Raw genomic sequence first — 24384 nt, 5'->3', positions numbered from 1 at the left:
ATTTGCAGTTTAATGCATATATATATATATATATATATATATATATATATATATATATATATATATATATATATAGATATATATATATATATGTGTGGTTACAACTCTAAGACCAGAGATATCACAAAATTGACACAAAGATGTATGATAATATAATGATTTGTGGGGCTGTACATAAAACCAATCAAAGTGAACAAAATTAATGAAATTTTGAATGGTTGCAGTTAGCAGATGATGCAGCATTGAATGAAGACAGTGAAGACAAACTGCAGAAACTAGTGAGTTTGAAAATGTTAACAATAGGATGAGTTTGAGAGCAAGTGTGAGAAAGATGAGGTCATGAGCATACATGGAAGCAATGAATATTAATATGGATAGGGATAGGATTAATAATGAAATGAGCAGGAGTGTAGGTGAGGCAAGGAAGCTGTGATGAAACTGGATCACACACCATTTATTATCATTACGACGTTCTGAGGTTAAAATGCTTTTCAATTATATTCATCAGAAATTATTTCCATGTTTAGGGTTACAGCGCTTACAATGCCAATCTGATGGAAGAAATATGACTCCAATAATCCAAAATAATCAACATTTACAAGGTTTCTTTGATTGAAAATGCAATAAAAATGCAGTTTACGTAGTTTATAATACACCCTAAGCATTAAAAGTAAGTTTTTCTTAAGATTTCTGACAATTTTCCGGCTTACGACGATTTTCGGCTTATGACATGTCTCAAGAACAGAACCCCCGTCGTAAGCCGGGGACTTCCTTATTTAGAACATGAACCCTATTCACATGGGAAAGCTCAAAGGGGCCACTGACTTTAATTCAACTCTGGCTTACAAAGAATATTGTAATTAATTTGAAAATACTTAGTAACACTGTGTAATAGGAAATATACAAAGATGAGATCAGTTACTAGAAAAGAAGAAATAATTAGTTCAGAAATATAGATAGAAATGTAAGTAAATTAAAATACATTTACTGATTTAGGGCAGTAATGAATTGCATCTTTGCTTCAACTTTTGTGATTCCAGGTGCACAACATCCTCACCAAGATATATAGAAATCAGGTCAAAGGCCAAGCACTGGAACCTATTACGTCATTCATTGCTGAAACTGAAATCGACAGAAAAAGGTTTGAACACTGTAACCACAGTCTAGGAGGAAATCCTTGCAATAACACTACGAAACAGTTGTTAGATGGTGGTCGAAAGTAAGGTGGATGAAAGACATTATGAACAGGGGTACAGTAATTGGAATGAAATGGGCTGCAGGTAGGGGTTGAAGGGACGGTACAAAGAACGTCAAGTAATGTCTACAGTGCATCGCAAGAGTTACACTGTCAGCACCAACCCCTTACAAAAAACATCCTCACCAAATCCTCGAAATTTTAAGGGGAACTGCTAGGCCCGTTTGTTTGTTTGTTTGTATGGTGTTTTTACATTGCATGGAACCAGTGGTTATTCAGCAACGGGACCATCGGGTTTACGTGACTTCCGAACCACATGGAGAGTGAACTTCTATCACCAGAAATACACATCTCTAACTCCTCAACGGAATGGTCGAGAATCGAACTCGTGGCCACCGAGGTGGCAGGTAAAGACCATACCAACCTCGCCACTGAGGCGCTCTGCCAGGCCCATGCACTTCCTTCTACACCCAGTGAACTGCTTCATAATTACCTTCAGGAGTCTTATGACTATGAACGTCCTTGGCACTCAATCCCACTCTGAGGCTTCATCTTCTCTGATGTCTAACATACTATGTAATAGGAGTATAAATTTTTAGAAAGACTGCTAACAGGAATTCATAATTTCAGCACGTCAGACTTACTATATTTCTACTATCTACAAAGAGAAAATCCTGGAAATTTATATTGTAACAAAATAGGGACCTGGAGAGCCACAAAATATAGTCAACAAGAATCGCTCAAGACTGGACCAGGTCACTAATAAACTTTATAAGACTTACTATGAGATTCAGGGCCTCTGTAACACGGTTTTATGGACTTTGCTCCTTATCAAAGCATCGGATGTAGCTGAAAGTTGACATATGTATATTTTACAACCACACTCAAATTTTGTCAGCATTATCAATAACCTAAACCCGATGGTTTTAATTTTTATAGAGTAAAAATTATCTAGCCGACGCCATGGCCAATGATTACGAGCCAAGAGTCAAAAACATTCATTACAAAAGCAAGGTAAACACCTTTTGACGAAATATTGCCCCTCCCATCCACCAGGCAGAAACTCATTCACCTTGTTCCATCGGCTCTGAAACCCAAAGACTTTATGAATGGCGGAACGATACACAGATGTGGGTGGGGTATCTGTGCTAGCGTAGTAATACTACTGTAGCAGTAGTGCCGCAACAGTATAGCAGTAATATACATGAATTAAACGTTTAGGCCAACTGCTGGGATCTTTGAGGAACATTTAGCACTTCTTACAACTACTCAAGAAATGAGTTTTTATAGCCAGAAATTAAATTTTCTAATCCAACAAGGCCCATGGTAGCCTTCAGTGTTATATCCTGAATTATAACGAGGTCAAAGTGGGTGGAACCTCATGAAGTCATCATTCTGATCATCATTATTGGTGAAGGTTTAAAGCCAAAATACGGTACTTACTATTTTTTTTTCTTTCAGTAAATAGGTAGATAGCCAGTAAATAAAAATTGCTTGACATTGGATATAGCAGTTATCAAATCAAGCTTGTCTACTGTTTTTGAAAATTACCAACTATTCCCTACATCTTGTCAATCTGATTGTGACCTATAAAGTAGACTGTAATTTCTTAGGAAACTTATTTTGGGAGTTTGACTAATAATCGAAGTGTTTTTGTATTTATTAACATATTTTGTAGGTTTGTTCATTATGACAATTATCAGTGGAGAGGTTTCAGAGTTCATAAAGGTGTGCTGCTTTGCTTGTATTTAAATTTGTATGTCATTGTTGCCAGAGGTATAGCCTTCATTACGTATAGCCAATCATCCATCGAGAAAGAGGGAAGAAATGCTGTCATAAGTTACGTTATGGGTGCATACGAAACCTTTTCTCCGAGTAAATTGGCCAGTTTAAAAAAAAAAGTCACTTTTACATTATTATTCAACCTACATAATGCAGAATACAGTCAAAATTTATGTGTAGATATAATGTGTATTCTGAATAAGCGTTATATTTATGAACTGCATAGATAAAAAGTTAATTGCAAAAAAACTGTGTTACAGAGGCCCTGAATCTCATAACTGGCAAACCAATCATTGGTTACAAAGTACAATATTGAATTAAACTAGTACTGTACGTATATTTTCAAAGAAACTGAAAGTGGTAACTTAAAAGCAGGTATAGTAAACTTGAGAAATACTATTTCTCACAAGAAAGATGAACTGTATTAAAATTAGATTTACACCCTCTTAATCTTTTCACTAGTTTTCAAGAGGAATTATTACAAAACTCAAACTTGTTACTAATAATTTTTATTTTCAAGGAATTAGAAATATTTACAGTGATATATTAAAATATTATGAGCACTATTTATGGATCAGTGTTCAAAATATTGGATAACGACAAATAAAACTTTGGCCCAAAATAGTACTAATAACCAGCAGCATACCCAGAACTGTAGAATTAGTGGTTTGATCTCACATGCAAGGCAATAAAAAATGAGCCTGTCAAGACGACAATATTTGACATTTGACAACAGCCATGGAGATATTTCCTTTATTGTTGGCCTGCAGCATCCACTAATGATACTATCTTTAATATATGTAGGAAACTAGAGAAATTAACTTGGAGGAGGACGATGGGCATTCGTAAGCAGCCAACGAAAAGCCACATCACTGATCATGTCCAGCTCTTCCTCTTAATAACTGCTTAAGATTTTACAATGGAATACATTTAACAGAAATACTGTAAAAGTTTAAAGGCTTTAATGGGTAGCAGAAGGTTGGAAATTAACTCGTGTATGAGTTACAAAGAAATATTTATTAGAATGTGTTAGCTATAGGGTGTTTAGAGAATAAATATAGAAAGACAGGCATGAGAGTATGTTATAAGAATCCAGGTGGGAATACATGAAGCATGGATACTGAAATTCGCAAATGAAATATTTGAAACTGTCAAGATAAAATTTCTAACAGAATGAGTGAACAGAATTGGAGCATGAAATGTAGACACATTAAGCAGAAAAAGGGTTAGTGTTAGGAAGCAAAAGGAAAGAAAGACAGGAAGTGCTAGTTAGACAACATGAAAGGAATGCTCAGAGTGAAGATATCCATCTAGTGAACAAACAATAAAGAGCATGCAAGAAGGTATTGCAACCATAGAAATTAATCATGACGTTATCAATTTTCAAAATTTTTAGGTTAATATTTCCACCTGTCACTTTCTAAGGTTTAAGTTGTACCATAACTCCAGCAAAGAAAAGAATTCCCTTCTGGTTTAGTAACCCTCTTTTGCTTCCATCTCTTTCCTTCACAGAATCTTTGATAAATGTAATGCAAAAGGTCCAGGGGACCTGATGCTGGGATTCTCTTACAAATGTAATCTATACGAAATACCAAAAAGATGTCATGACCATCAAAGTCTCCCTGTGTAGTTTATTTGCTCTTACTGAAGAATTTCCTAAAGGATGATGCGTTCGCATTTTCAAAGATTGCATTCAATGCTTTTTGAAAAATTTATTTGATGCTTAACCTAGGCAGCCACGAAATCAGTTTCTCCCGTTCTGAATTTTTTCTTTACTGTCCTTGACAGAATATATCATGCTCCAGTGTTTATTCAGGGATATTTTCTCATACAACCAATTTATCAAAAGGCTTTTATCATCAATTGTAGAGACCTTTAAAAAATTCCCTTGTCATTTTTGCCCCCCCCCCAACAAAAAAAAGGGGCCTATGGAAGCATGAGATAACATACATATACATTAGATTGACGAGAAGCGGTGCTTTCAACATGGTATGGCCGTTGGCTAAGTGAACATACATATACATTAGATTGAGGTGGTATGGGCATGTGTTGAAGATAGATGAGGAAGGAGTGGAGAGGGCTTAGAAGGAACCTATTGGAGGAAGATGATTGAGAGGGAGACAGAATTAGATGGCAAGATAAAGTGAAGGAAGATATGGAGAGAAGAGGTTTGGTGGAGGATGGTGCCTTTGATAGAAGGCAGTAGAGAAGGTGCATCAGGCAACTGACCCCTCAATATAGGGACAACAGTGGGAAAGATGACATTACAAAGAACTAATACTTGAAATTTTTCATGAAAAAATACATTGATTTCCCAAGCCCATTAATTACTTTGAAAACTTTCCAGTCATGATTAAAATATATAATCTTGCACACAATGCTATGTTACATAATGCATGGAAGAAAATAATAAAATTATTTAATCTGCACTAAATCACGCTAAACATGACAAAATTATACCACTCAATTAAATTACTATTTACAGATCTGTATATACTATGTAATCTATGACCATAAAAGGACAAGAAAAAATACGAGGAAAAAAAAGGGAGTTTTATTCTTATGAAGTATACATCAAATGGCTTTATAAAAACAAAGAAATATTTGGATCTCTTCTAGCTCTGTCTTTGTTGCAAATACTTGTGCTACCAAAGCCCCAGCAATCACATTCCTAGCTCAAACAGAAATATCACAAGAAAAAATAACTTCAATTTCTTTCAAGTAGAGGAACAAACTATTAGGATTCCTTAAATCTCATGTTCTCTTATAAATATAAAAATGAAAATTTACTAGATGTAATACTTGAAAATTGACTAGACTACAGTACATAGTTAGTCTTGCACATGCATAAAAATTTTAAGCAAATAGTCAAATATATACATAAAATATTCCTTCAACAGCATGACTTTATAACAAGCAATATCCTAATTAACTAGTCTACAGCTAAATAGCCCCCTACTCTGTGTTTCCTTTTGGTCTTCTGAAAAGAAAAGTATCAAGAGTTAGATTGGTGTCCTTTTAAAAATGTATACTACTGTCATTTAGTCATATTAATAAAGTTACCAACACATACCACTAGCCTTCACTCCAGCATTTGTGTAACTACATGTTTTATACTGGTAAAACAGTTTGACAATCATACATGAACTGAAATTATCATAGACAAAAGAATGTGACCCTTTCAGATAGGAACTATAGAAACTAACAGAAATAAAATGCAGCAAAAGATAGTAGGTCCTAAGGTTTCTGCACATTTGAGGGTGACATTACTCTTGATATGAACACTGGAATGGGTTCTCAAGGGTGAGCAACTGTTACTTTTTAGACATTAAGTGATACAGGGCAACTTTCAATCCCTAATTATAAAAGTATTAGTTTTTATTTTTTTTTTTTTTTAATTAACACCGAACCTAATCATAGTAGCTGCAGTTTTGACTGCATTTCCTTCAATGCCTACAGGGGGAGGCATCAACTGTTATTGATTTCTAGTCTTTTACCATTATTTATATAATGTGAAGTAAAAATTTTAATTTGTTGTCTGAGTTATAGTATTTCTTGTATCATAATTTTGATGGATTTTATAGCATTCCTAGAATTGCAGAAAATAAATTTTAGTACATATATCTATCTATCTATATCTTATATATATATATATATATATATATATATATATATATATATATATATATATATATATATATATATATATATATGTGTGTGTGTGTGTGTGTGTGTGTATATATATAAAATGCTTGTTAGAATATGGTATAAAATGGAGTATGGGTTTATTTGCAGCAATTTTGATAAACAAAATTTCCTGTTCTTACAACTGCTAACATTAGGTAATTTACTGCACTTTACAACAAACAAACAACCACTGCTAGGAAATAAAGCCAAAATTCTCAATGGTTTAAAAGAGAAGTATTCCTAGTCATTATTATTTCTTTCACATACCTACTCTTTTGTGCCCCAAAACAATCATATCTTGCAGGGAACAATAGGATATTGGAAGATATTGAAATGTGAATACAGCATATATAGCTTTCAAAAACTTTTTTTGAATATGGTTAGAATCCTTGTTCCTTCTATGTAATATTTAACTCAATCTCCTTACTGGCTCTTAGGCATTATGACAAAACTTTGATTTCTTATGCAGAGTAATAGTTTATTTTTCTTGGTAATTTTGTGATAAAAAATTTATCCCCCATAATGAACCTGTCATATATTTGAGAACTTCCTTGCATTCTTTAGTTCACCCTCTGTGCCTCTGTAAATTACAACCTGGTGACTACTGCATAATGAAACCATCAATTTTACTACAAGCAAATTTAATGGTTCAGATTTTTTTTAGTGAATGAAGGACAATACTTATTTTCAAGATACCCAAAACAGGACAAATAATTAGAAGTATACCTTTAATCACTCTTGACAGCATCTGCAGCAACTTTAGTGGCAGTATCTGCAAGCTCATTAACTTTGTCAGCTACCTTGCCCATGACAGTATCAATCTCTTTTTGATGTTTAATGAAGACTGGACGGACAATGCGGTTGTAGATCACGTTAGACCCATTCCATGACATGGGAAGGAAGCACCAGACGAGGAACATGCACTGTTAACAAGAAGAAATTTATTAGTATCTCATGACTTAGTGTCAGCAGAGCCAATAACCAAATTTAATCAAACATTGCAAAATATTCAACTGTTTACTGTATACGTACGTATAAATGGAGTTCAATCCAATAAATAAAAATATGTCCACAGAACTTTCAAATTGATCATTCCCCTTCTTTCAAAAACATGTTCTTAAGCTTACCTTGGCCAACCAGTAGAAGGGGAACCAAGAGAGCAATAGGTCAGAGAAGAACTCGCAGACAGAGAAGAGAGCAAACACTACCCAGTATGTGAGCCAATTGGTGTCATCTTCTTTTTTTGGGGTTTCAATGGCCTGTGTAAAAGGAGATAAAATATATGAATTACATGGCAAAATGTCCAGTAAGAAGTCAAAACTTACTACAAAGCTGCAAATGAAAAGAACATCAATGACTAATTCTCTAGAGTAACTGTACAGATGAACACAATGTAACAGTTATTTTATACAAGATCATGGCTAAAAAATTATTATTTATTCCTAACACTTTCTTCTGGCAGGATAATTGTAATACATATATATATAAAGTAAAAGATGATCTGATAATAGTGCAGGCCAACAATCTATCATTCTAATTGGCTTTGTAAAATGACCGGAGTACTATTTCCAAAAATTATACAAAAACTTATTGGTAATTTCAGTCTCTTAGTATTAAAAACAGTTCAAAGTGAACTAACCTTAATGCTGCAGTAGGCTGGATAGATAAATCCAATGCAGTTGCAAATCAGCTGAGCACCATACCCAAAGACAAGATACAAGCTAAGTAGAACAACACCACCTGAAATAACCATAAAATGAATTAAACTAAAAGATAATTAAATACACATATAAAGATAAATACTTTGGCAGAAATCTCAGATACCGAACACTCAAATGATAATGCTAGCCCCAAAGTAGCTGCTTTCCAGGTATTGTACTATTTTGTGCCTTTAACCAATACAGTACCCAAACTGGAATATGTAATATATATTTCAGAAAAAAAGTAAACAAAAATAAATTTACTGTGCCACATACAAGTCATGTACTTCAAGTAGCAGACAAGAACTTGAAAAACATAACCACTCCACAAAACTGCAAACAGATTTGTCAATGGAGTATACCGGGATCAATTATAAATGCAGATGAGGAGATTTGGTGTTCAGAGGCTACCAAAAGATTACACACAAAATAAGGTTGTCGAGCCATGTATTGAGAAGAATAGTAGCACTTTAGTTGTAATGTAGTATGAAGACATAGTCCACAATAGGTCTGCTGACTGCCTCCATTTTGCACAAGTTGAGCTGTTATTTCTTGAAAAAATAAATTCCATATTAAACCAGGATTGCCTAGATCCCAGAATAATGTTTGATCAAAAATGTTAGAGATATACAGTATCCTGTGCTTCTAACTTTGCCAGAAAACATTCTCCTAATGCAATGGATACTCTTTTAATTAACTCGTGTGGTCAAAGACTCCACGGGCATCAAAAGTTCATATTCTAAGCTTAAATTTCAAATTGGTGCACACATCTTTTGCAAGAATCTAAAAAAAATTAAATGTCTACTCTACTATGTCAAAATCACTGTATACACCTGTAGTGATGTTAGGTACAATCCAATGAATATTACATAATTCTTATTCCAACCAGCCAGCTTCTCACCATATTTCCAAAATGGTAGATGTTCCTCTTTAAACACTTTAGAAAGCCTTGTATCCTCTGAAATGTCCTTCACAACCCAACGTAAATAATCCTCAAACACCATACTTTCTCCTGATTTCTTATCTTTCGGTTTCTGAGACATTGTACTAGATGCAATTCGACAGATTTCTCACACAGTCACCTGCATGAACACCCTGGACGACTGTCTGACTAAAGCCGAATAACAATGCTAGCTTTCATCACAGATAAGAAAAATTGCACCATCATATTGAGTGATAACCAAAATTGACCATGTCCTAAAATGTTGGCCTACACATAATCTACTGTACACAGCAGCTTGTCCAACTTTTCAGTGTTCAATAAATTGTTAATATTATATATCCTATTAAGGTAGGGCACAATATTGAAACTCTCATTAATTCAAATGCCATTATTAGCAACCTTTTCATTAATCTCAGAAAATAATCTGCCTTCTGATAACCAGATAAAAATGTGAAGAACTTGAACCTTGAGTTCAAAGTACAATAATATGAAATAATCATATCTTTTAATCTTCAAACAGTAGAGCGGAATATTTATGTAACCTCTCACTCTGCCTCTTAAGACTGGTAACTTTAACTTGATCTACCTAAAATTAAATCTAATAGTTGAACCTTGCTGACACAAAAACTATCTTTCTAGAGTGCTGTACTGCCCTATGACAAAAGAGCTATTCATTATCAGGACTATGACCATCTGTTTACAAAACCTAAAGACTACTTTGTTCAAGAGTACAACTACTTATTTATTATTGCATTCTAAAACTCGACTCCACTCTAAATACCACAGTTTATAATTCCAACATTTACTACGGCCCCAACCCAAAAAGTAAAGGATATATAGTACTGTATACAAAACTGTTTGCCACAATTTCACTTTGAAAAGAAACAGCAATAAATCTAAATTGAAAATTTTTGTACCATCCATTTTTCAATAATGATATAGTATATTCAATTAAACATTCAAATGTGAAAGCATAAAAAATAGCACTATGTATGTTACTTTAATTTTTATAGCTAAATGCCTTTTAGGCATTATTCATCTTCACTCCAGTACTTAAGACTCAATTCTGTTGTTTTATGTATACAATTTCAACTTTAAACTTTAACTGGAAATATTTCTCAAAATTTATACTAATTTGCTAAGTTTGGCTTCCTAAACAATTTTTCCTTATCTTTATACATTGGTTAATTTTTTACATAATTTTTCATAAATAACACAAACACTCCTCTGACATAAATATATGCTTTGAGATAAGCAAATTTTACCAAAAACTCATCCCATTCACCCAGGATGCGGTGAAATCCCATTATCCAGGCTACTCATTAAGGCACATTATTTGAATACAGTAGGACATTATAATAAATCAGAGTTCAACAACTTTCACATCACCTTACACATTAAACCAAAGTACGAAAAGAACAACTTAAACACTGTCTGTACATATTGCAATACTTCGACACCAATTCATTTCATTACACATTCAAAACATTCCCGTGGATTTGCACACCAAGGAAACATTATATAGATAGGAGGAACATACACTCTGATATTACAACTAACACAAGAAGGAAAACCTCTAGAGACTGAGCACTGTTAACTTCAACATTTTAATGCCAACCTTACCCAAGAATGTTTTCCTCTACGTTTGCACCCTAGAACAAGTGGTGTAAACACAAGAGTAAACTACAAATTACTGTACAAATACAGAATTGTTTCGTATCATTATTGCTCCTAGCAATGGCCTGATGTCCAATCAGCATGAGAAATTGCTAGCTGTGAAAGGTAACTGTGGGCTACAGATGTGGTAAATAGGTTAGTTTCTCCTACATACATACACACATAAATATACATACATACACACACACACACACACAGTGTGAAAGAGAAGAAATACATGAACTCTTGATCTGTTAATTAGGATTACCATTTATTTTTATCATTTTCTCATGTGTCATCTCATAGGGTTGTATCTTATTTTAAAAAGCAGACATTTCATGTCAAAATATTTGGATTACAAATACCCTATAATTATACTAATCGTATAACTGTATAGAGATTATTAGATTATTAGCCATATAATAATTTCACCTTATCTGTTATGTATATTAATTTTCTGCTTTGCATTACAGTTCGTGTCATCAGCAATAAAGCAGAACAATTCAGAGTAAAAAAATGGAAAAATTTGACAGGAGAACACAGGAAAATTTGATTTTCCTCCCGAGATCATGAATATTAACAATAAAATACTCTAAAATACTCTTCAGGCAGTCCTCGGTTATCGGGGGGGGGGGGGGGGGGGGGGGGGGGGGGGGGGTGGGGGGGGGGGGGGGGGGGGGGGGGGGGGGGGGGGGGGGGGTGGGGGGGACTTGGCTAATGGCGATCCAGTTTTATGGCACATGTCTAGCGCCATAAAATCAGCGATTTATGGCACCATAAAGGCCAAGTTTCGGTTATCGGCACCATATTGAAACATGCGTAACATTACTGATAAGAATAAGTATCATATTAGCCATGGTATAAAATATTTTAAATTTGTACCTTGAATGATGAGTTAAAATTATACAATGAATATTGCTTTTTCTTATGTTAGTTTTATCTGAGATTTTAATTATATTTGACTGTAACATTCATAAATATCTCATTTACAATAACAGATCATTTAAAATTATAAAGAAGAAGAATTTTGCTGAATCTTGGTGTGGCATAAAAAATTACACTGATAAATTTTTCTTCCAATAAGTTTACGTCAATGTTATTCTTACAGATTTCATCGGAGAAGGAGCCGACTGATAATATACAGTGAACATAAAGATTGAGTCCATTTCATCAGCTTTTCAACCATATATGATTCATATGAAAAAGGTGACAGTAAGAGAAATCACACTTCTTTTTACATATACTTCAATGCTTGTAAACATCTTTCAGCACTATTGACCGACCTGGACTGGAGGAGCTACCTGGCCAAAAAACAAACTTCTTTTACATAATTTACATCACTTTTGCACCGAGAATTACACATCCATATTTAACTGTTGTTAACACGAGAGAGAGAGAGAGAATTTTCTTTTCTTGCCAAATGCCTACTATGTTAATCTAGTGGTGTAAAAGTTTGCTGTTCTGTATATTGGTTGCTAAAATCAGTAAAATTTGCTATACTATCACCCCAGTGTTGCATCATCCTACTTAATCCAAACTAAAATTAAATTCAAGAATTAAACCATGTTTCACATAAGCAAAGTATCAAATCTTTGTTGTACACCATATTCCCTAAAAATAAACAGGCAACATCCCCTCAAATCTTGGCACCACTTCCTAAGCCAAGACTTCTAAAATTACTTGCCACTAACGGGCAATACCTTCAACAGCCTTCAACTATTAGATAAACCTATCACCTTAAGAATGACAGCTCTATTGGCATGATTCAGAGAGAGAGAGAGAGAGAGAGAGAGAGAGAGAGAGAGAGAGAGAGAGAGAGAGAGAGAGAGAGAGAGAGAGAGAGAGAGAGAGTGTTTCTTGTTAACTTCTCTATATTTATGGATACTGTTTAAAATTCTAACGACTTTTTTTTCTTTTTCATCTATTAAGCCAGGTATGTATTTACAAGTACGTATACCCTATCCATATAGTACGCTGTAGGCTTATCCAATTACACAATGCATTAATGAACAAAGTAGTGTGAGCAGGCAATTAAACAATTATTGTATCAAGACCTTTCGCTGTAATTTTCCCTGCTATTTATTATGTATACTCTACACGTATGTTGGTTGTCAATATTCTTATCTGCATTTTACCACATTTAGGCATTTTTCCTATTTTATTTATATAATGGAAGCTTTGTTATTAGTTAATAGCTTTTTTTAGTTCCTAATGACTTTTGTATAAAAAATATACATGAAATGACCAAAGTTTCCAACTTATTGCTAAATGCAGCATTCAAGTACAGTAAAATGATCTATTAGTAATAAAAACACAACTGAAATGTATACATGAGAACTGATTTTACACTGCACTCGATACTTGTATGAATATTACATCACATACCTTGAAAAGTGTTAAGTACAATTATCTAACCACCAGCTACCCCATATCTGGTTTTGATAAGAATATCAAAACCAAAAGGGCAAGGTTAACCAGAGGATAATATTAAATTTAAATCAACTGTGCGGAGGACTAAGGTCTTACAACATGATTCTGTTACTGAAACCAGATTCAATACGTACATTGAAGAAATCAAGTCTAGCAACACCCCCTTTAAATTAAAATGGGGGAGGGAGGAGGAAGAATGTTAGGTCTTAAACATGAACATTAAGAAAATGACAGACAAGCATCTCAAAAAGGACAGTTTCAGGTCATATGGAAAACCACATGTAGGAAGAAAATTCCAAGCTTGAAGGCATAAGGAAAGTCACGAGGGACTTTTGGGATGAGGTTGCAGAATACAGGAGTCCCCAGTTATAGGTGATCTGGTTTTATTAAAATTGGCAATTTATGGTGCCATAACGGGCCGAGTTCTCATGGGGCTGATAATCGGTTATCGGCGCCATAAGCACAATAAATCACAGAGTTTCAGTTAACAGCGGTGTTTACCTATCAGCACATTACATCCAATTTTCCTATTCAGTTTTACACCAAAATTTACCATGGCTATCTTGTGCAGTTTCATACATTCAAAACTACCATATAGGTAATAGTACTTCATAGAAATGTAGTGTATGTCTTAAATTTACAGTTTCATATCAGAAAAGATGATTACAAGGAAAAAGTGAATAAATTTTTTTCCAGCCCCCTACTACTATTTACAAGCTATTAGCCATCAAAATCAATCTGGTTCTGATGCCGTACATAAATTTGCAATATATTGAAAAAGTGGATTCAGTTCAAGTATAAGAACTGCACTGACATTTGAAATACAACATAAAGAGACGTATTACTGAACCTAGCTTATTTGTGAAGAGAAAGATGCTATAGTAAAATAAGAAAAAAATGCTTTTAGGCAACTTTCCCCTCAAAGTCAGGATGACTTGCAAAAGCTGTCTATCCATGACTAAAGAGGCTTAGCATTAGACACAAACTAACCAAACCTTGTTCTATAAGGCTCACCTCTAGAAAAAAAAAAATGTACATTATATGCTTTTGTGGTGCTGCTCTAATTTATACTTCAATCATTATTACTGTACATAAAATGAGCCTGTAAGTGAATGTTCATCCTAAATAGCATGTAATAAGTGACTGATCATAAATTTATTTGACAGAGAGAGAGAGAGAGAGAGAGAGAGAGAGAGAGAGAGAGAGAGAGAGAGAGAGAGAGAGAGAGAGAGAGAGAGAGAGAGAGAGAGAGAGAGAGAGAGAGAATCTTCCATAAAATGAGGAAGGCTCAGTGGACAACATTAAGGAAGGTTCAAGGTCATACAGATAGAGCTCTACATGATTTGGAGAAAAATTTAATAGTATTTAATGATGCTCAAACCTTTCCTTGACTAGTAATATACAGTAGTATTAAACCCAAGAAGGCTAAACCAAAGGTTCTTATAAAGTAGGTACTTGTTTTCTAGCAATATTAAAACCGAAAGACTTCTCAACAAAATGTTACTTTATAAAACTAAAGAAGGTTCACTTAAGACATCTGTCAATAACAAATTAATACCTACTTCAGATACATTTACCTTAGATCAACTATTACTCAACCAATAAAAAATGTAAAGAAAACCAATATTTGCAAAATTAAACAATATAGCTAAAAAAGGCACCTAGTTCATGTAGTCTACACATTTGGTATTAGTGCGTTTTTATCAATTCATTAAAACGCGACACTCCACAACAGGGATGAAGAAGAAGAAAAAAAAACACTAAGAGATAAGATCACATAGATACAAGTTAATCAAGGTCGCTCCACTTTGAAACTGATGCCAAGCCATTTATGAAGTTCACAGTGAACCTGGCATGTATCATCAATTGAATATTATCAATTGCCAGGCTCAGTGGCTGGGACACTTTTTAGTTTCTAATCATATTTCATTAAGACGTACTCAATTACGCCACCCCTTTACACAGTATACTGTTCATATATACAGCCCATAAAATGGCCAAAATATAGAAAGAAAGTACTGTACGTATTTCAGAGACTGCTCGCTCTCTCTTCAAGTAGGTAATGAATGACAAGTTACAGAAAAGGTGGTATTTATACCAAGAGATCCATCCTAAGCTAAGCCATTTTAGGTCACTCCCACTGATAATTCCCCTATAATCCTCTTAAGCATATAATAAGAATACTGAACAATCACCCATCATACCCTTCCAAATAAATATCAAAACCAATTAAATAAGTATGACATATATAAAACTATATTACTATCAAGAACTAAAGGGAGAGATTCTGCATCACAATTCTAAAATGCTGAAGACAATCCTAGGTTCAAGAAGAAATACTTGTACAGAATCCTTATCTTATCAATTCAGTCACTAAAACTCTGCACTTTATTATGCTAACTTAATAAATATGGTGAGTACAGTACTTTACATTTACAGCTGCTTATCATTAATGGAGTAACCATAAAAGACAATTATATAAGATGGGGTAACAAATTTCAAGGTTTTCAAAGGTTAAGCAAAAGGGACAACAGGAAAACTTACCGTTGACGCCAGAAAGCTCTAAATTTAGAGCCAATGATTCTAAACAATGCCACAATGGAAGGATAAGGTGCTTGATGACTCCCATTTCTTTGGAATGTTTAAAGCGAATTATAAGTGTGTCTTCATGAACGTAGTTTCTGATGTGATTAAACTACCGTGCACACAAAACACTACTCTACACCAAAACCACTAGGCAGTTGACACAGCGCAAAACACTCCCAAGACCATTAAACATTGACATTACTGAATATCAGTGTCTTATATTTTTAAATTAATGTGCTCCAAATCTTCTTTTAGTTACTTTTTTTTTTCCTTTACATTTTTCCACAATGTATGTTCAAATTGAAGTACGTACATACATCCATTCTGTTACTACCAGCAAATATGAACTGTGACACATTGCTTCATATGCTTTCATATATTAACTTAAGGCAGCCGTTGAAAAAGTACTAAACCTTTTAAGTAGGACCCAAAAGGGATGACAGTTGTACAATTTTGATAGCTACCATGTAAAAGCAATAGGTTCGCATCTCTTGAAGGGCTCATTTATCACAATTATGTATACGTAATGTCCAAGAATAAAGAAACACTATATACTGTCAAGTATGGGAGTGTACGTAATCATGTTTATGGAGTTGCACAAAACTACAATAATAGTAGAAATTTAATGCAAACATCTAATTTAGATTCAGCGTTATAAGAAGGTGGACTTGACAAAAAGACCTAGTACGACAACCTAAATAATCTAAGGACAAACCAGCTGCCTGTTCTGGCGAGCTTTCCAATGTAACATTACTAATTTATCATTAACTATGAATCTCATAACATACCTAACCACATAATTAGTATCAACATAAACTAAATACAGCTCTCATATGCAAAGAGAATATTAAAAGAAATTATCTGAATTTGAATGAAATTGGTAAATTGAAACTGAACGAAATTTATTTAATGTCTGAAGCCAACACTTAAGGAAGGCCTATCAACTTAAATCATATTCTTACAATTTTTGTTTACTTAAATCATATCAAGATGACAATGCCAAAAAGAAAAAAAAATCACAATACTTTACAATATTAGGAACAAAATGGTATCCTATCATAACTACAGGTATAAATTTCTGTCATATATGTTTGCAGTGGTATCAGATTACAAAATGGCACATCTTGTCAGATATTTCCAAGGTCAGTATCAAAGAAGCAATTGTAAAAACTTCACCACCAACCACAATGTTCAATTATAAGACACTGTTGCAACCGATAGAATTTCCTCAATACCCACAAGTAAACTAAACAGAATAATGTCGAAACCAATGGCCCTGGTACACTCGGCCTTGACAAAAATACTCTCAAGAAAGTTTGCAACGCCAGAAGACATTCCTCTCAAATTCCAAACTGCCCAGGTAAAATTCACTATCTATTAGATGCCCAAACCTATCTGGGATACTTGCCAGGTATTCTCATCTACGACGACTAACAAAATGACCCAATGTACCTAAGGTACCAGAACGAAGATGACTAATTCTTAAATCCTACTTCTTAAACCTCTAGCATCATAGCAGGATCAGTTTTTTTCCTACTTTGTACTGTTGTTAAAATACTGCCATATCTCTAAACTAATCAAATGAAGAAAGACATTCTATTCTAACCTAGAAGAAGTTTAAATAAAAAGAACAAAGATGCTCAAAAGAACTAGATACAGTACACTGTGTTCAGTTTGACAACCACCAAGCACAAAACCATTGTACTACATGTGCAGCAACACTTTTGTTTTTTTCGTTTTTTTCCGAACAGTATCAAGAGTCGGCAAATTTTAGTAGCAATCTACCCCACAAATTCATTAAATATATTGTATAACTGTTTAACACAAAAGATATGTTTTCTAAATATCTGATAAATCTCCACCAATTTCCAAATGTGTATGCCTATGGTTATTGATAACCCTCAATGTAAATAAATCAATGACAATGGTATTAAAAAAAAAAAAAAAAAAAAAAAAAAAAAAAAAAAAAAAAAAAAAAAAACTCCTTACTTAAGGCCCATGCTGCAAGATCAGCATAAAGATTGCTCAGCTGGATGCAAGACATTCATGTAAAAAGGCAATAATTGTCAACCATAATTTTAAAGTAATATCTTGCAAGACCAAAACTACTCAACATTTCAGGCAATCCAGGAAAGCTGATCCAATGATGGATAGCAATCATGAAATATACTCAAAACTAAGTTCAAATGAAGTTCTCAAAATAAGGTTCTGAGTATACTGTATTTCATTACGCTATCAGTGCTATCCACTTTTCCTAATCCCTAACGTCTGGTTTCCCACCATGGTCTCGTGGTCCCTCTGAACGAAAGATTTGTGGGAGGTTTCCTACATTGTCTTACTGTAACCAGGCTATGCAAAACCTAGGTCTACCAGCTACATTAATACAGGGCTATGCTTAATTAAAATTTCTGAAATCAAACTAAATAATACCATTGGACATGATGAGGCTGCTATTGAATGTTTTAAGGGGTGGGATGAGAGTGAATTTAAATGTATGAAGACTCAATTTCTCATGAACAGCTGGCATTTTGAACAGATCAACTGCTTTGACAGTCCCTCACAAATCTTAGGGAGGTACATCACAACAGTACTAGCGCCATAGGGCTGTGTTCCTAAAACCTCAGAATAAAGGCTTTTAATAAATGATCACTAACTATACACCACCTGATGAACCTCAGCCTTCAACCACCCAACGTTATGTACTGTAAGGGAATAAGCTAAGGGTATGCAAAACTTGAGGGGGTTAGGGAGAGCAAGAGATCCAATCAACTATATCATGTTAGACTAGCATGCAACTCTGTAATTACAACTGTGGTACTTCTGCTAAGGTTTTGAGCCTTAGCCAGGAGGGGGGTTCCAAGAGTCATGTCCATTTTATACTATGAAAGATTAGGATATAAAATCCTATAGCATACAATTTTTTGCTGAAGGGAAAGGGACCCAGAAGGCCGGTCAGAAACACTACCAGATAGAAATGTGCACCTTAGGTTCGATTAGGATTTACCATTGTAATTAAGTGTCAATTTTACCTTTTTATTTCATATTTCTCCTCGCATATACAAGTACTAATATGAAGTACTTTTTCACGTCTGCAGTTTTTAAAAATTTCTATCCAAATTTGTTCTATTAGGACTGATTCTGGTTCTAGCCTATCAAGTCAATTATAGGGCTTGAACATTTCACAACTTGGGGACGACAGGCAAATGTTTTTATTTAATTTATGCTGTATTCTGGAATTGCAAATCAATCTTCCTATGATTGATTTTTTACATTCAGCTGGCAACAACAAATTGGTAGCATAAAATATATGGGACCCTCATGCAATTATTATTTTTTTCATAAGGAAATTAGTATTTCTGGATATGGAAAAATAAAATGGATGAAATACAAATACAAAGATGTATTCTACCCTACTTAACCTAACCTAGGATGCCGGGTTCTTCCTTGGTTAGTTAATGTTATACGTCAAAGTTGATTTTGCTACTCCTAATGTAATAAAGTGAGTTCGTTAAGTTTGTTCCATAAAATGTATTACGATCACAAGCATTTGCATTCTCTACTTCCCCTAGCTGTTTTTGCTTGCAATACTGGGCAGGCTGCTGCTGCAGTGTCATATCAGGTTTAGTACTATACTCAGTTTGCAAGGCGTTTCATTTTGGCTGCAACTAAAATATATGGAATAGTTGGCCTAATGAAGTTATGTCCTCTAATCCCCAAACATGTAATTGCGGAACTAATCTATCTCAGCTCTGCTGATGTCTCCTGAACTGCAGGTACAATATATCTTATTTTCTTTTCCCTCATTTTTATGTATGATCACCTTCTCGTGTAACATGTCTCTCCCTGGATGAAATTATACCAGACATCCTTACCCAAAATGTTCAGGGACAAAAATCTGTTTAGGTGCCCTACTCATTGATCACCAAACAATAAGAACTTTGAAAGTCAGAATTGGCAAAAATGTTCAAATACAAGATTATGTACAGTAAATTTACAAAACATTTTAGTATGCTTTTGTATTAAGGAATGTGGTTGGGAACACCCACTCAATTTGGAAAAAGAACCATACACTGCCAAACAGATGCACACACATTCACCTACACACAATTTTATGCAAGGAGAGGGGTTACGACTCCCCAGATATGATGAATCCTTGTTGAAATAGGCCAAAGATGCACAACTCTCTTTTTCACTTCATCCCATTTCTACAGCTGTGCTGGTCAGGTCTAGGTACAGTGCCCTAGGTTAGGTTAAGATGTAGCCTATCCCTGCTGCAATGTCTCTTCCATCTGTATAGATGTACATAGTTCAGAGGAATTAGCCTATGACTAACCAGACCCCAATATGCCTAATCTAACTTCATTCACTGGGGAGGGGGGGGGGGGGGGCGCTTCAATATTGAGCACAAGCCTTCTGAGTTCTGAGTAATTTTAAGTGAGAGCTCTGCATGGCCATAATGATTATTAATGAAATTTTTTGACATATAGAAAAGGGTGTTTATGATGTGATAGTACATGTGACTAACTTGATTAGTTTAGACTACTGAACTATGGAGAGAAATTTAGTCTTCAGACCCTGTCTTTATGCATAAAAGAATATCAGGACACGTTGTATTGGCCAGGGTAGTTTACAGTTTAGTTGGCCAGGCAGCGCAACACCTTTTGCCCCGCCCATAATCCCTCCACCAAGGTAAGTAGTTCCACCTAAAACAGCTGACGACCTCGTGACCTCCCTCAGTCTCTCCTGGATTCCCAACATGGTTGTGTTTGTATCTTATCCCGAACATCTTCAATTTGCCGCCGCCAATCCGGTCACTCATCTAGACTTAGGGAAATTGTGTACTGATGAGAGTGAATTGCTTGTTTCTCTCATGAAAAGTGGCCAGAATTCTCTGAAAATTCCAATTTCGAGTAATTCTCCAACAATTCCAATTTAGAGTAAGGTACTTTTATTTTTTTATTTTTTTGCCAATGCCATTTTTGCTTGCCAGAACATACAAGCTTGCCAAGAATCATTAAAAATGTGGATACGCGCCATACCACCACACCAAAATTAATTCACGAATTTCCAAATAGGGCCACGAAAACAGTGTTTCCTGTTTTCGTCTAGCGATGCCGTTCTTTTCTGGCAGAACATACGAGCTTGCCAAGAATCATTAAAAATGTGGATAAAGGCGCGCAGCGCCATTCCACCACACCGAACCTAATTCACAAATTTCCAAAAATTGTGCCAAAACATATGTTCGCCATCTTGTTTGTATTCGTCTGCCAATTATCTAGCAGACGATACTCTTGGCCAACTAAAATGTACGCGCTCCGAAACTTTTCAAGTTATCTTGCCTATGAAGCTTATAGGCCTAACCCCTATAGGCATTATCTCACCTTTACTGAATCTTATAGGCATATCCCCTATCTCCATGTGGAGCTCTTCCTTTGAATTACCATCACCTACACTTTTACCTCACCAATAGGTAATAGGCTAGCCTGGACAAAACCTAATTGCATAAACCACAGGATAGGCCAAGATACAGGAAACATAATTGGTTTGGAAGTTTCAATAGAATATTACAAAACATAGCTAAACAATTTTAGACCAAAGACCAAGCAGTGGGGCCTATGAGGTCATTCAGTGCTGCAAAAAAAAAAAGCAGACGGTCATTAAGAAGGTTTGAATGGTGTAACAGGAGGAAAGCCTCTCAGCTGCACTAAGAATGGTTCAAAAGGCTCATATTAGTAAATTAGGTGCTCATGCTACACAAAGACTAAGGCTGATATAATCAATGGTAATAATCAATTAATGGCCTAATCCACATGGAGCTCATGAGGGTGGGGGAAGGAGAAGGTAGGAGGGGGTAGGGGGTACGAGAGGTGGAGGGCGGAGGGCTACCAATAGCCACTGTCGCTAAGGGCACCTACTACTAGGCTAGCCTTGGCTGAGGTTATCAATGGTAGGTTATAGCTAGGTAGGTTAGTTAGGTCCATGCCAGCCGTAGTAGCATGTCATACAAACTATGGGTTATTTAGAAGCCGTAAAATGCCTCCATAGGCTAAAATAGAATAGGCCTATTTAGGGCCCCAAGTCGTCCCAAAACTACTACGATACCAATATTACATAAGGGCATTAACAACGTCGTAGTATCCTGCCTCTGAAAACCAACATTGGCGAAAGACCAAGAACTAAAAACCGACCTAAATTAAAGTCACATCAGCCATACGCCCTTCTGAGTCGCTATACCTAAGTGTAATGGCAATCCCCAACTTATTTAGAGAACACAAAAAGAAAACAAAAATGAAGTCACCTAAACCGATGTATTCTCTCTTGACCTGTGTCTTCGCCTCAATCTGGGCCAAGATCTCAGTCACCTTGTTCTTCTGGTAGAGGATTTTCACCGCCTGTTCCTTGTAGTATTCCAGGTTCGCAGCCATGGTGATCAATTCGAGAAGTTCGACACCGGAAAAAAGCAAGAGGTTCACATACACGACTCCCGGACGCGCGACAACCTCCTCCTTCAGCGACTTCTCTCAGAAAGACTCGGCTAACGAACGAGGTTCCACCATCAGAGAAAACGGCTGATTCCGATGATAATGACTCCAATAAAATGGAGGTTTGTGCCCTTATTTGGCAGAGAACACTGATAAAGCGTGTCCCGTTCACTGCAGGAAAGTGTCTTTATCGACGAACGTCGATTGTTGTACAAGTTGAATGCTTATTATTTATTTAGCGGTTGTCTTAGTCATTGTCACATGGCCGGTCAAAGGGCGTAAGCGCAACTCCCAAAGAAAACGGAACAAAGAAAAAGAAATAAAGACAAACCTCACGGCGCCATTATTCGAAGTGACATAGTTTTACTAATAACATTTTATGTATTTTTGCCCAAAATAACGTTACTACATACATTTCACTTACCAGTAAGCAACTTCTTTGTTCTCTTCTTCGACGATAAGATCCAAACAAGGAAGTCTTGAACCATCCCAGTAATTCCTGCGAGGGTGAAAACACTCTTCTGTTTCTTTGTTTTGGTCTTTTTCCTTAATTTTCCATCTGTAACCTCATTAGTTACAGAGCTTGTACCTGCAGCGTCCATAGCGGAGGAAGACTCGTTAAAAGTATGTTAGGAAAGTCAAAATCCTTAAATACCTTTGCCCGGCTGTACGTTGTAGGACGGCAGGATTCTATAGAACTTACCCTTCGCCTGCCCAAAGGTTCTGGTCTCAACTAGCGCGGCCGCGGTGTCGTTATGATAACTTATAAAAGTTTTCTAATAGTTCCTACATTTGATAGAAAGTTGTCTTCTAGGTTTTAAATATAAATAAGTAGTAATTTTAACCATTATATTTTCACGTAAATGCCTAATTTGTAAGCGAGAAGAAAGGCTATTATTATCATAGATATTTGAGATGAGAGAAAAGTCTAGTACCAATGTCTGATGAAATTGTTCACTGGCAGCTGACCGCTTTAGGTGATACATTAACTCTATAAACTGCTTAAAACAGGTTTTCTGTGTCTGTGAGTAAAATATTATTTACTATACAATTCAGCATATTGCAGTAAATTGCTAATAAGGCAAAGATATAAGAAATGTAGCAAATCATACGAAACTTTAGGGATAAAAAACATAGGTACTGATTGTTTATCAGCAAACGAACTCAGGGATCTTGACAGGTAGAATTTTGGAATCTAAAAGATGAATTTAATATTGTATAATGCGTTTGTATGGCGCAACCTCTTGCAATTCATTCATTTAAGACGTATTATCGAATAATTTATTTATTTCAGACTGAACCGTTTCCACATAAGGTAAACAAAATCTCGCTACGTGTGTGTGTGTGTGTGTGTGTTTACCAAATATTGAAGAAGAGTTTTTGTTTCCTAAGTTATATATACAAACCTAACCATAGCACAATATACCGAGTTAGAATACCCACGCCTTTCTTGATGCATTGTGGGCCAAGTAAGTGATGTTTGAACCTACTTATTAGCGATAAATCTTTAGATATTGGTAGGGTTCTTTAGGTTTTTATACTTGTAAGTGATACCAGAAAAAGCTTAAGGATTCAAACGTTAACAGTGGTTTACACAAATGAATGCTCTGTTTGAATGGTGTACCGTGTTCAGATGCTGAACTGTCTAAGATTAAATCGATGTTGGACATGCAATAAAGAAGGAAGTGCATTTAGATAAGTATTATCTGTAAAATGCGTGGTACGAAAATGGTGCACACGATAGCCTCGTCCTGATGGTAGTAAGTCAGGCAGAGTGCACAAGACAGGTGAATGAACCGAATGCATTTAAAGTCACGTAAATAGAAAACTTGATGTAAGGATATTGATTGGCTTAGAATTGAGGCTTGATGTAAATTCCTCCTTTCGATGTGTGTCTCAGCGGCTGAGTTTATTACGACCTAC

The 24384-nt window shown here is 35.3% G+C and overlaps 1 protein-coding gene across 4 annotated transcripts; it reads right to left on the bottom strand.

Moving 5' to 3' along the window:
* Nucleotides 1–5515: 5515 nt before the first annotated feature.
* Nucleotides 5516–23158, bottom strand: LOC135195014 (receptor expression-enhancing protein 5-like). 4 transcript variants are annotated; one of them, XM_064221290.1, is made up of 5 exons: nt 22886–23158; nt 8304–8404; nt 7792–7923; nt 7391–7587; nt 5516–5957 (listed from the first exon to the last, which is right to left on the bottom strand). In XM_064221290.1, the coding sequence occupies exons 1-4, from the start codon at nt 23061–23063 to the stop codon at nt 7393–7395; spliced, it is 606 nt and encodes a 201-aa protein (XP_064077360.1). In that variant the 5' UTR covers nt 23064–23158; the 3' UTR covers nt 5516–5957; nt 7391–7392. The 4 variants fall into 4 exon arrangements, with proteins under 4 accessions (XP_064077360.1, XP_064077362.1, XP_064077363.1 ...); XM_064221292.1 differs by lacking the exon at nt 22886–23158 and adding an exon at nt 22278–22744; XM_064221293.1 differs by lacking the exon at nt 22886–23158 and adding an exon at nt 15938–16024.
* Between the last annotated feature and the right edge of the window lie 1226 nt (nt 23159–24384).

The sequence above is a fragment of the Macrobrachium nipponense genome, chromosome 15 (assembly GCF_015104395.2).
Source record: "Macrobrachium nipponense isolate FS-2020 chromosome 15, ASM1510439v2, whole genome shotgun sequence".
NCBI lineage: Eukaryota > Metazoa > Arthropoda > Malacostraca > Decapoda > Palaemonidae > Macrobrachium > Macrobrachium nipponense.
The sequence above is the reverse complement of the archived record's forward strand: the minus strand, read 5'-3'. Positions and strand labels throughout refer to the sequence as shown.

What these genes read in the sequence shown, in the direction of transcription:
- LOC135195014 (XM_064221290.1), bottom strand. Translation starts at nt 23,063, where the DNA reads ATGGACGCTGCAGGTACAAGCTCTGTAACTAATGAGGTTACAGATGGA. An exon ending in AACAAAGAAGTTGCTTACTG is followed by an intron (nt 8,405 to 22,885) that starts GTAAGTGAAATG and finishes TGGTTATTTCAG; the next exon opens with GTGGTGTTGTTCTACTTAGC. An exon ending in CCTTCTACTGGTTGGCCAAG is followed by an intron (nt 7,588 to 7,791) that starts GTAAGCTTAAGA and finishes TCTTGTTAACAG; the next exon opens with TGCATGTTCCTCGTCTGGTG.